Consider the following 13,026-nt stretch of genomic DNA (forward strand, 5'->3'; position numbering starts at 1 on the left):
AGTAAACTAATGTGATCCATATGCGTCTCCATCCATTTACGTTTCCTTCCATATGATGATGTAGATATCCTTCTGTCTGGTGTTAATGGCTGAAGTGTAATGCTGGCTCCAGGGATCAGCTTATTTTGCCTCCCTGGCGCATCAGCACACACAACGGCTGCGATGCTGGCTCCAGGGATCAACCAAAGTGCGGCCTCCCCAGCGCATCAGCATGACAACCGTCTGGATTGAGCTAAGTAGGGTACATCTCTGGGGTTTTCAAGTGGGCACCTTCCATCCTCAGTGTTTCGTCGACTAGCCCACGACACCTCAAGAGGGCTCGACGGTGATTCTGGCGTCCCAGCATCACCCCCCTCCGTCCCCCACTCAACTCAGCCCAGCTTAATCAGAAATACACAGGCAGGGGTACCCCGATGTTACATTTCTTCTACGTATGCAGAACAGAGTAGGTATTTGTCCTTCATTTTGTCTTCAATAGAGGGGGTTCTGCAATGAGGTCTGCCAACACTGGTATCACATTGAATGTTGTATATTAAAATGGACAACTGTAACGGAATGAACATGAATTAATCATTTAGCAGATGCTTTTATCCAAAGCGACTTACAGAGACTAGGTAGTGAACTATGCATCATAACTGCTGCTGCAGAGTCACTTACAAGACCTTGGTTTTACAAACAATTCTGTAGGACCTCGGTTTTACGTGTACCATGTAATAGGACTTAGTAAGTTAACAGAACAAAGTTAGACTGGGCTTGATGTTGCCATGTGAGTTAATGATGTTATGGTTTATTTGAGTCTGAGATGTCAAATAACAATTTTTTTTTTTTCTGGCAACAAGTTTGTAAGAGATAAGGCAGCTGTGATCTAGCTGTTAAAGTAAGGCCAAAATTGTTTTGAAAACTGTCCAGATTGCTTTTTTGAGGGCTAAGAATGAAAACTCTGCCAAAAGAGCATGACCCTGAAAATGACATGCATACAAATAAATACATAAAAAGGCATTATAAAAAGACTGAACGCAGAATTGACTCGCTCAAGAAGAACCGAATCTACAGAACAGCAGCATTGACTCAGTCAAGAAGAACCGAATCTACAGAACAGCAGCATTGTCTCCTTCAAAATGTCATTTCAGTTGGTATTCCTTTTGTTCCTGTTTCTGGTAAGTTTAAACATTTTAAAAAGAGTATTGCTCTTACTGTTTTTACTGTCACCTTACTCTTGTATGGTGTTTGCAGTAATTCTGAGAGATTCTCAAATCTTGTGTTTTTATTCTTTATTTGTTTATTTGTCTGTGATACACTCTCCAGCACTAACATAGACACATCTAATGTAGGCTAGATCTGACAAAACATCTTCATCGTATGTAAGTTTACTATAGTAAAAGCAAGCATGTATAATAAAGCATAGAGAGAGTGCGGTACAGCATAGGCAGGCATTGTAAAGCTCAGAGAGATATGGTAAATCATAATAAAAACATGGCAAGCCATAGTAGATTATGGTACATGCATGTGGTAAACATTTACAAGGGTATTGCCAGCAAAACAAAAGGGAACTTCATCCAAAGAAGGAGAGCCCTAGATAGCACAGGCTTTTACTGCAATAATGACACTTAAGCAGATTTATATATAAGAAAAAAGAAAAGGATATTTCAGGTACTTAAAAAGGTAGAATAATTGATTACATATCAATTATCAGGACATTTCGGACTACAAGTCCTTCATCGGCTGAATACAAAAAACTGTTTAATCTATACATACATACATACACACACAATGTTATATTACTTACTCTTTAAATAAGGCTGGAGAAGTAATCAGAAAGCATGTACTTTATAGATCAAGTACTAACTGTGTGATTGACACATGCTTTAAAATGTTTATTATGACTTCACCTGGAAAAAAAAAGTCAGTAAATAGTTATAGAATGCTAATACTTATCTAAAGTGTGACAGATATATAATGGGCCCATGACAATTTGTCCCGTCATAATTGGTCCCTGCAAAAAAAAAAAAATATATCATAGGTGGAATATCATCTTCAACTCTACAACAAAAAATGAACATACATAATTTAAGACAATTAAGGGAATTATGTGTTGTTTTTTGTGTGTAACCTGTAGAAAAACTGCAACAGGATGTTACTTTGCATAACATGGGTGGAGGACTCAGTTGACAAGAGATTATTATAAATAAAATGAAAAAGGAAGAAAAGGGAATCGATACTTCATCTGAAAATCCATGAGAAAACAATAATATTGTGACAAAGTTGGTGGAGGGGTTTCAAGTTGATGTTTTTGTAAAGGTTGGTCTTGACTAAATTAGTTCAGTTCAGTTGGGTTGCCTTTAATGTTGGGCAGGGGGCGTTGCCATGATGCAGATATCTTGGTCGGTTCACTATTATTTCTATGCGAGATGGGGAAAAGGTCCAAGTCAAGTTACAGCTTATGTGGGGCTATGAATCAATTTGTCCATTAACTACCTTTGTCTTACATTTGACACCAGTTCACTTTTCGTAACACCTTTTTGTTATTGTAACAGGATTCTAAATAACTTCTAAAGAAACGTAAAAGCCTGGCTCTATATAAAGACATGGGACGAGATAATTGTTTGTTATGTTCTGAAAACTCCATAAAAGAAACTTTCTTCTGTCACTTTTCTGTTATCTATAGCATACCTGTTTTAATATTAATTGAGGGTCAGTTTTCTGTTGTGTATTGGATCAATTTAAGGTTAAAAAAATGTATGTGTGTAGTATTACAAAATGGAGGTTATGTCACTAAATGTAAAACCAACATTATAGCATACTTTGTAACAGACATGATAACCCAAACTTGTAGATTCTAGTAATGTCACTTTTAATAATTAACATGTTAAAAAAAAACTACAACTCCTACATTGCAGGGCAGTTATCTTAACCATACATGCCAACAGTCCCTATAAGGTCGGGATACTCCCGATTTCCTAGAAAATGTTCCGCGTCCCGATGCGAAGAAAGTCCCTATATTTGCCTATAGAAAAAAATTCATTTATTTTGCACAGTAGAGTCAGGGAAAACCACACGCTGTGCTCTTCGTGCGGCTGACACATCTGCTGATCACTAACTTATACAAAGGTAAGAACGCTTCATTATGTCTATTTTTACTATCATGATGGTCGTGTCGTGTTGAGTTGGGGGGGATTCATCTATTATATGATAATGAGTGTTTTTTTTACCTATGACCCCCCCACCCCTGAGACGAGCGTCCCGCTGAACAGTTTCCAAATGTTGGCAAGTGTGCTTAACCTCTACACCACAGCGCTTCAGTAAGAAAACTTGAAACATTTGCTTTAATTCTTGTTAGCGGCCAGCTTATTAAAGATAACATTTTGAAAGTTTTGCATGGAAACATTGAGGTAAGTGATTAAAAACAACAATAACAACAACAGACACAAATACATTAATCATAAAAGTGGACACACTTATTAGCTCATATTTGCAGTCACAATTTGCATATTCCCAACCAGACCACGTGAACTCAGACCACGCCCCGTTCACACAAGCGGTTCACAATTAATTCTTACAGTTTGCAATGATATTCCAACAGGTTTAAACACTTGCATGTGGTTACAAATGTTCATATGGAGAGTATTTTTGGGGGACCAACTGTCACGGTGGCGAATTGTCACCGGGACCAATTATCGCAGGGACCAGTTGTTACAGAGATCAATTGTCGTGGGGACCAATTGGCTTGCTCCCTATATACAGTGGTTTGCAGAAGTATTCACCCCCTACCAATAATGTCACATTTTGTTAAATTACAAATAATGTATGCACAGTTTTTCAAACAAACTTTTTTTTATTCAAAGCTGTAGTAGTAAAACTGAACACTGTTATATGAGGAGGAGGTTAAATGTCAGCAAAACTATTCAGCCCCTTAAGTCAGTACTTGGTAGAAGCACCTTTTGCAGCAATTACTGCTATGAGTCTTTTTGGGTAGGTCTCTACTAGCTTTGCACAGTAGGATGGTGAAATTTTTGCCCATTCTTCACGAGAAAATTGCTCCAGTTCTGATAAGTTTGTTTGGGATCGTCGATGGACTGCAATCTTCAAGTATCGCCATAAATTTTCAATTGGATTCAAGTCAGGACTTTGACTGGGCCACTCAAGAACATTAATTCTCTTCTTGTTCAACCACTCCAGTGTGGCTTTGGCTTTGTGCTTCGGGTCATTGTCCTGCTGACTCAACTCAAACAGGTTTTCCTCAAGGATTCGCCTGTACTTTGCACCATCCATTCTCCCCTCTATCCTGACAAGCTTCCCAGTCCCTGCTGAAGAGAAGCTTCCCCATAACATGATGCTGCCACCACCATGCTTGACAGTTGGGATGGTGTTGACTGGGTGATGTGCAGTGTTGGGCTTGCACCAGACGTAATGCTTGGAATTTAGACCGAAAAGTTCAATTTTTGTCTCGTCTGACCACAAAACCTTTTTCCACATGTCTGCAGTATCATCTACATGCTTTTTCGCAAACTCCATAAGTGCTTTAAGATGAGGCTTTTTGAGTGATGGCTTCTTTCTTGCCACCTGTCCATACAGGCCAGCTTTGTGTAGGGACCGGCTTATTGTTGATGTGTGAACACTGACTCCCATCTCAGACACAAAACTTTGCAGATCTCTCAAGGTCATTGTTGGCTTCAGAGTGACATCCCAAACCAGCTTCCTGCTTGCCCGGCTGCTCAGTTTGGGGGGGCGACCTGATCTGGGTAGTGTCTCAGTGGTATGATGCATCTTCCACTTCTTAAAGATGGACTTCAATGTGCTGAGAGGGATAATCAGTGCCTTTGACATTTTCTGTACCCTTCTCCTGCTCTGTGCCTCTCTACCACTGTATCCTTGACTTGTTTCGAAAGCTTCTTAGTCTTCATGGTTGCTTTGGACCACTATGTGAGTTGCAGCTTGAAAGTCTTTATATACCTGAGGGAAGTTATCTACAAGTTAAACCACTTTGAGTACACACAGGCTGAAATCATTTCACTAATTTTGTGACCTTTCAAACAAATCATTTGCACCTGTGCTGATTTAGGGCTGCAGTAACAAAGGGGTTCAATATGCAACTGAGATTAATCTGTTTTTCTCTGTAAATCTTACTTATTTATATTTTATATGCATTTTTTAACTTTATCAATGTGGAGTAGTTTGTGTAGATTCTAATTTCAAAGCGTCGTGGAGTACGCTCAGGTGCCAACAAAATGTGAAAACTTTGCAGGGGGGTGAATACTTCTGTAAAGCACTGTATATCTTTTAAACTGATTTAGAGTTGTAGCGCTTTGTTTCTGCATTGGAATAAGACAGTATGGATAATGCCATGGAAATGAGATGATGCTGTTGATGGTGTTAGTTGTGTGTAAGGTGAACAGCAATGTTAACTATAGTAATGGGTGATATTAATGACCTATTACTCAGTTTGAGCCTTTTGCCATTCCTGATATCTAGTGGCATCTAAAACATTAAAATATAATTTAATTGAATCTTAAGCATGAAGCATACCCAGAAGCACAGAGGAGTAATGAGCTTCACGTTGTGACATTTCCATCGTCGTCTGCAGCAGGCTTGGGGAGGCAGAAGAGAGACTGGGTGATTCCACCTATCAGTGTTTCAGAAAATGAACGGGGCCCATTCCCCAAATTTGTGGTTCAGGTATGTACTTCGATCCATATGTTGTCAGAATTTAAGGTACAACATATACAAACTTCAAATTTTAATTTACGTTTTATTTCAGATAAAGTCGATTTTATGCTGCATAAATGGCTTATCTTCCAAAATATATTTATTTTCTTACTAAGTCATCTGTTGTAGATACCATTGGAGCTCAAACTTCTGTGAGCTTTCTGTACGTGTTCATTTCTTTGTTTTTTTCAGATAAAGTCCAACAGAGCCAAGGAAATTACAGTTTACTACAGCATAACAGGGCCTGGAGCAGATGCACCCCCAGAAGGGCTTTTCACAATTACAAGGACTGGTGGAGAATTGTATGTGACCCAGCCCTTGGATCGGGAGTCTCAAGCTCAATATATTGTGAGTTTTCATTAATACTCTTCTGATGACAAATCAAGCAATACGTTGATTTCTGGTACTTATTTTCTTTTCTTTTTTTAATAGCTCATGTCACATGTTGTTGACATTAATGGTAAAACAATTGAGGATCCTATGGAGATCATAATTAAAGTTACTGATCAAAATGACAACAGACCAAAGTTCACGATGAACACCTTTCTTGGCAGTATAAGCGAGGGATCAGCAGTAGGTAAGTTTGTGTTTTTTGAATAGAATATATATATATATATATATATATATATATATATATATATATATATATACATTTTTTTTAATGAATTCGCTTTCTTTTAACAAGCTACATTTTATAGTGCTATTATTCTTGTTTTCAGATGGAATTATTTGGAATATTGCTTTATTCTTTAATGTTTATATTAAGCCTGAAATATTTGTAGATGGAATCAAAGGTGCTGGAAAGTATATTTTTCCTTCAGCAAGTTAACAACTTTTGGACAAACACAATGGCATGAAAACTTGATTTCTTTTAACTTTAGGATCTGTAGTTATGAAGGTGACAGCTACAGATAAAGATGATCCCATGATGGACAATAGTGTAATTGGGTATTCCATCCTAAACCAAGAACCTAAAGAACCCCACTCCCCCATGTTTTCCATTAACAAGTCTGGAACCATCCGTCTGGTTGCAACTGGGCTGGATAGAGAGGTGAGTGTACAATGATCCTGGGCTATAATTTGAATGTTTAGGTAAATTCAGACTTGCACTATCCAGTTGGAGCTCACTTTTCACGATCAGATCCCATTCAGTTTTCATATGAAGTGAATGTTTTGTGTACTTTCAGGATTGTATGCACATATGTGTTACAAACAAATAGGGTGCTTGTGGGAGATTGCACTTTTGCAAGTAGAGGACAACGTGCAACTGGACAGTCAAAAGTTACAGTTCAAAACCAAACATTTATTTAGACTGTTCTTGGTCTTGTAACAGGAACACTTACAGGGGTGGGGCAAATAAACAAAACACATGCTGGCAACACCGGGTACTGGCCTTGAAAGCCATTGAATTAGTCAGTCCAAGTACCAGCAATGGCACTTGCAAGGGATCCAAGGATAGCAGGAGCTGTCCACCAGGTAATCCAACCACAAATTCACTAGGGTAGTTCCGTGTAACAATTCTGGAGCAGGATCAATGTCTTCAGCAAACACTGGTCACAGCACAAAGCCAGGCACTAAGCAATTTGTATATCTCTGGGAGTGTAGCTCTTCTCTTCTGGCATGTTACAGTATTTGTTTTAATGAATGTAGGACTACAGTTTACAGTGTATTTGAATGGTATTTTTGTCTTTTCAGAAAGTAGCTGAATATAAATTGATCATCCGGGCTGCAGATATGGATGGTAACGGTCTCTCAACCACTGCCACAGCTATCATTACTGTAACAGATAAGAACGGCCATACTTTAGTAAGTTTGCTTGGATGAATAAAATAAGTAAAGAGCTTATTGTGTGACCCTGGCAAGTCGGCTAGATGGTGCCGTCAGATTATTTAAAGATACAAATACCGGTAGATACTTTCAGATATGATGAGCATATGAACAGGAAGGACAATACTTTATATTGCATCTTTTTACTACTTTTCCCTTTTTTCTGAATTCTCTTTTTTTTGTATCGCATAGAATAGACTTGGCTTTCTTTTTATAAGGGTATGCTTAAAGTAAAAGGAATTCATTTGATGCCGGTATGATAATGAGCCACATACCATATTATACACTTATGTAGTGTCCATGTACAATGTGGATAGGAAGATGTGGATATTTTACAAAAGTAGAACTAGATTTCTGCACACGCCAGATCAAAAAGATACGTCTTGACTTGCCTTATGAGCTAAAAGCAACATTTTAAAATCTAGAATATTGATCAAAATATTTTCCAGCTGCTCCCTCCTAATGTCGAAGGTGTGACTGCAGAGCGGTTTCCATGGATTGGATTGTTAGTCAGGGCTGTGGACACTACGAAAGGCATTCCTGTCAGTAACCTGAGGATCACTGTATTCAAACTAGAGGATTCTGGCAAAGAACTGAAACGGAGAGAGACGAGCACAGGGTATGAATGGTCAATCTTAGGCTGAGTTTGTCATTCTTTTGCCGCACACTGCCCATGACATTAACACAATATGATCTGGTTTCTTTATAACATGTCTTTGTTCATGCCATATTTAAATTTGCTATTAATGAGATATCAATAAGAATACTATAGCTGCCCTATATTTGCCCCTGTATTTTCTAATTATCAACATTTTATAAATACAGCTATAGCCAAATATTTTGCATCACCTAGAATTTTAGGATTGAGACATAATATACATATATATATATGAATGAAATAATTAATAATCTTTTATTTATCATCATATAATCAAAAACAACTACACAATGATATTGCAAAAGTCTACCGGAAGCCTTAATAGTAAAAGTATTTGGGGCAGCAGTGTGGAGTAGCAGTTAGGGCTCTGGACTCCTGACCGGAGGGTCGTGGGTTCAGTCCCAGGTGGGGGACACTTCTGCTGTACCCTTGAGCAAGGTATTTTACCTAGATTGCTCCAGTAAAAACCCAAATGTATAAATGGGTAATTGTATGTAAAAATAATGCGATATCTTGTAACAATTGTAAGTCTCCCTGGATAAGGGTGTCTGCTAAGAAATAAATAATAATAATATTTAATGTTAGATTTAAAAATGTCACATTTTTCAATTGTTGTCAGTTTTTCATTAAATATATGGAGAACAACAAATAATAGTGAACATAACATTATTGAGCACAGTTAATTTTACTTTATGAAGCTAAATCACTAAATTCTATAGGGTGATGCAAAACGTTTAGCCATAGCTGTAGAGTTTGTTTTAAACAGTATGCTTAGCAACAAAATGTATTCAAAATGGAAAAAAAAAATCTAGAATCTAAATTCTAATGAATGCACAATAGGCCCAAGCCATATACTACTGTAGGTGCCAGGAATGGATTTTGATAAAGCCTGGTAAACTTTTTTCATTGACTTTCACTGTTACGGAATTACACAAGTGATTCTGAGTTTACGTTGATATAATTTATTCCTATTACATTCCCAGAGTCAGACTGCCTGACAAGGAAAACTCAGGGTGCCAGGACTATTGTTTAAATGGCATTTTACAAATGCAGATCTAGACCGTACATTCAAAACAAAATGTTACTATGTGTTTATAGATTAGAAGTGTCAAAAAGGAGAAAAAACAAGTTATACCTCATCAAAAATATTTCATATACAAAAACAGCCAAGATTTGGACAAATATGGCATATATACTACCCTACAACGCTACTGTGTCCCAATACTTTTTGTAGGATGGTGTACAATAATATTTGTGGTCTGAAGGTAGCTGTATCATTAATATTAGGATGTATGTGATGCAAATGAAAGAAAATCACTCAAAGATACAGTAAATGCAGCAAAAATAATTATCATCCCACATGGTCTGTGCTTGCAGGCTGACAAGTGCTAAGGGACATTTTGAGATGTCAAACTCTCTTCCCTCCCCGGGAGAATACGTGGTGCGGCTGGAAAGTGGAGCTTACTGGAAACAGCAGGAGAAGGACTTCTTTCACCTGTATGTGGAGGTAAAGAAGAAACTGGGAAATACATACCTGCCTGTGTTTTCGCTTGAGTCATGATCAGAGTTACAACAGGCCATATTCACATGGCTTAAAAGGGATCTCTACATGTTCTCAATATTAATCTCCTTTCTATTTTAATATCCTATTTTCTATTGCTCTTTTTTGCTTAGAGTGATCATTATTTAATAGGCTTACCCGCCAATGTCCTTTTTTCAGCCGCAGGGGCTGCTACTGATAACCCTTTGTAAAAACTCAATTTCTGAAGTGGGGTGAGCCTGAAATGACCACTAGAGGTAGCATTATTTTTCCCCCTTCTAAAACTGATTTTGTATCAAGATTTTCCATTTATTCACAGTTGGCTGAATTGCAGAATGGGTTGAAATTAAATATTAGGACAATGTATATAAGAACTGTTAAGATCCCACAGAACACAATCCCTACCCTTACGCTGTGTTTAATTCTCTTATTTCAGAGTACCTTCACTGTTGCAGATTCACATCAGAGGTACTGCATCACTGTTCTCCTGGCCCCCTTCGCTTACAGCACTTATGAAGCATGCTAAAACAGATCTGTGTTGTATCCCTCTTAGCAGATGACTACTATGAGATCGATGAAGCTGGTTTCCAAATTAGCTACACAGGCCTATAGTAGAGGGCCCAAAAATGATGGTCTCTTTCACTTTTCTCTGCATGTTTTTAAATACTGTTTTTTTAATTCTAAAACTGATGTAGTCTGGTATGATGGGCCACACTTACGGTTGGATTTAAAAAACAATAAAATAAATATTTGAACTATGTTCAGTTCTTTGTGTATATTATGGTTATGGCTTCTGTTTTTCGGGTTTTATTTTTTTGGGGGGGCTTTCGTTTTTGATATACTGTATGAAATTAGTGTTTTCGGTTACTTTCCAAAATGCTTGAGCGTTTTTTTTGTGTGTGTGTGTCAAAATATGTATAGTAACTCTACAGTACTTGCACACTTAAGTTGTACCTTCTTTCCTTTGCTGTTTTCCACAACAAAATCCCTATGGTCACAGGCACATTCTTCTGGGGTTTTTGTGTGTACGCATTTATGTGCATTTCGCCACAATTCTGTTTTAAATCCTCTGTGTCTTAACTGTAATACAGCTTTAAATCCCGCTAACAAGCCTCCATCCTGATTGTAATCTTGTTTTAAATCTTGCAAGCGGAGTCTCCAATAGAAATGTAGGAATGTGCTGTCACTCAGTAGTTGGGGCGGGTTTAAAGTATTCAGAACTAATTGATAGATACAAGTCAGGAAGGTGGGACATTGTCCAGCAGCACAGGGAAATGTATTTATTATTTTTGTAGTAGGTTTTATTTTTTTAATGTGAAAAGGGTAAAGTCAACGTGAATAGATTAACCATTTGAACAGTTTTTCCGGTGTTTCCCGGTGTTTATTGGCTATCCACCGATTTCATTTTTTTTGTATTGGGGGTGTTTTATCGGGTTTTATCGTTTAAAACTGAAAATCAGAAGCCCTAATTATGGTACTTTGTTACACGTTTCATAAAGACTGTAAAAGTATGCATGAGTCCGCTTGAGACAGTATGAGAAAGTCAGAGGGTTTTTGGGTTACCAGCAATGGTATGACTCAGGGTGGTGTTGCGTTGTGTAATAGTCACAGAACAGAAAATGAAAAATGTATCCATGTGCTCAGACTCAAATTGCCAATAAATTATTGAATTAGCCTGGCCACATCCCAAACATGTTTGTCCAGGAATGAGTTTTGACCCCTTCCGTACAAAAAATTTATAAAAATCTTCAAATATTATTTAACTTTATAGAAATATCACCCGCAGAATCCCAAAACAATGACATTTTAACCAAATAATCTATATTTTATTAATAATAACATTCTTTTAAAAAAACAACTCCTGAATTAAAGCATTGTCTATAGGCCCCATGAAGGAGATTATTTTCAAAAACATGTACATTATTTTCCTTTTCTGGAATAAAACCACAATAAACTCCAAATACCACACAATTTGGGTGAGTAGAGGTTCTGACTTTTTTTTTGTTGTTGTTTTAAATCCATAGTTCTCAATAATGTTGAAGTCTGGTTTGATAAATTTACAGCATGAATGTTTATTGGAGTCAGCACTAGGGAGACTTTTGAAACAAACTGGCAATACAAAACAAGCAAAAAGAAAAGTTGCACGAGCAGCTGGTTCTCTAAAGAAAAAAAAACACAGCCAATTAAAACAAATCAAATGATCAGAAACAGTCAAAGCCAATGAGAATCAAGATACCAAAAAAAAAAATTCCCACAAACACTGTTCAGCTCCTGTCCAGCTCAGACACATAGGTCTATACTATGGACCAGTGTTGGATTTTCGGTTGAAGCCAGTGTCAACACCAGGATCATCTTCTAGCCAAAGTTGTTGTCAAGTGCAGCGTTTGTTTTTTAAGGCTTTTAAATTGCATAAACAAGAAAACAAACACATGTAGCTGTACTGATTGGATTTGAAAATAGTTGGCAGTATGAGAAATTACATGTGACCAGGATGAAACACCCACTCCATGAGACTAAAAACATCCAACACAGGATATCCAAAGGCAAGGTTTAGTAAATGTCCTCAAGTCAGCTTTGAGGACTCCAACTGCTACATGGACTATGGCAAGGTACAGACTGGCAAGACTTTTACAGATACAAAATATTTAGCAATATATTGAAAAATATATTCCACTATATTGTTTAATATATTTTAAATACAAGTCTGTTATCTGATCGTATTACTTCACCATGCATACAGTGCTAACTGGGGCAGAGCAGCAGTACATATTGAAGCTGGACAGGACAGTTTTTCCATGTGAGATACTTTTGCTGCAGACTAATCTGCACTATACCTAATGTTATAGACAAGTGTGAAACAAAAGACCCAGAGTCTGAAGGAGTTGCAATGGCTTTTTGTATTTCTTAGCTTGATATATGTAAAATGGCAACCTGTTTATACTGCTAAACTAATGGATGTTGTTGACTTTGGCTAAAAAGGGGGATATTACCAAAGAAAGCAATCATTTCTGCACACATAGATAATATAAACCCCTGTGACACTAAGAAAAGGGGAACAGAGATCACTTTGGCATGGATCTTGGTTTCTGTAAGGAGATACATGGGAATGAAATGACAGATTTGGCATCTAAATGTGCACTGGATAGAGAAGATGTTTACATTAAAATTACTGTGGGGAAAAATGTTATTGAAAGTTATATTAATATCAATAATAAAAAAAAATGAAAGTTTGCCAGAGTAGGCGAGAGTCATGGGAAAATAGGACAGATAAAAAGAGATGCCAAGTGTTAACTATCCC

The 13,026-nt window shown here is 37.3% G+C and overlaps 1 protein-coding gene across 1 annotated transcript; it reads left to right on the top strand.

Moving 5' to 3' along the window:
* Nucleotides 1-1,004: 1,004 nt before the first annotated feature.
* Nucleotides 1,005-10,488, top strand: LOC117424675 (cadherin-1-like). Its single transcript, XM_034928440.2, has 9 exons — nucleotides 1,005-1,157; nucleotides 5,512-5,673; nucleotides 5,896-6,051; nucleotides 6,136-6,280; nucleotides 6,585-6,754; nucleotides 7,399-7,509; nucleotides 7,980-8,149; nucleotides 9,566-9,695; nucleotides 10,165-10,488. Exons 1-9 carry the CDS (start codon nucleotides 1,119-1,121, stop codon nucleotides 10,252-10,254), a joined length of 1,173 nt encoding a protein of 390 aa, XP_034784331.1. The 5' UTR covers nucleotides 1,005-1,118; the 3' UTR covers nucleotides 10,255-10,488.
* The last annotated feature ends 2,538 nt before the right edge of the window (nucleotides 10,489-13,026 follow it).

Source organism: Acipenser ruthenus, chromosome 19, assembly GCF_902713425.1.
Source record: "Acipenser ruthenus chromosome 19, fAciRut3.2 maternal haplotype, whole genome shotgun sequence".
In the NCBI taxonomy this organism is placed as follows: domain Eukaryota; kingdom Metazoa; phylum Chordata; class Actinopteri; order Acipenseriformes; family Acipenseridae; genus Acipenser; species Acipenser ruthenus.

Excerpts from the sequence above, each read along its gene's own strand:
- LOC117424675 (XM_034928440.2), top strand. The coding sequence starts at position 1,119 with ATGTCATTTCAGTTGGTATTCCTTTTGTTCCTGTTTCTG. Across the intron at positions 1,158-5,511 it reads TCCTTTTGTTCCTGTTTCTG|CATGAAGCATACCCAGAAGC; the intron begins GTAAGTTTAAAC and ends TTGAATCTTAAG. Across the intron at positions 6,052-6,135 it reads AGTCTCAAGCTCAATATATT|CTCATGTCACATGTTGTTGA; the intron begins GTGAGTTTTCAT and ends TTTTTTTAATAG.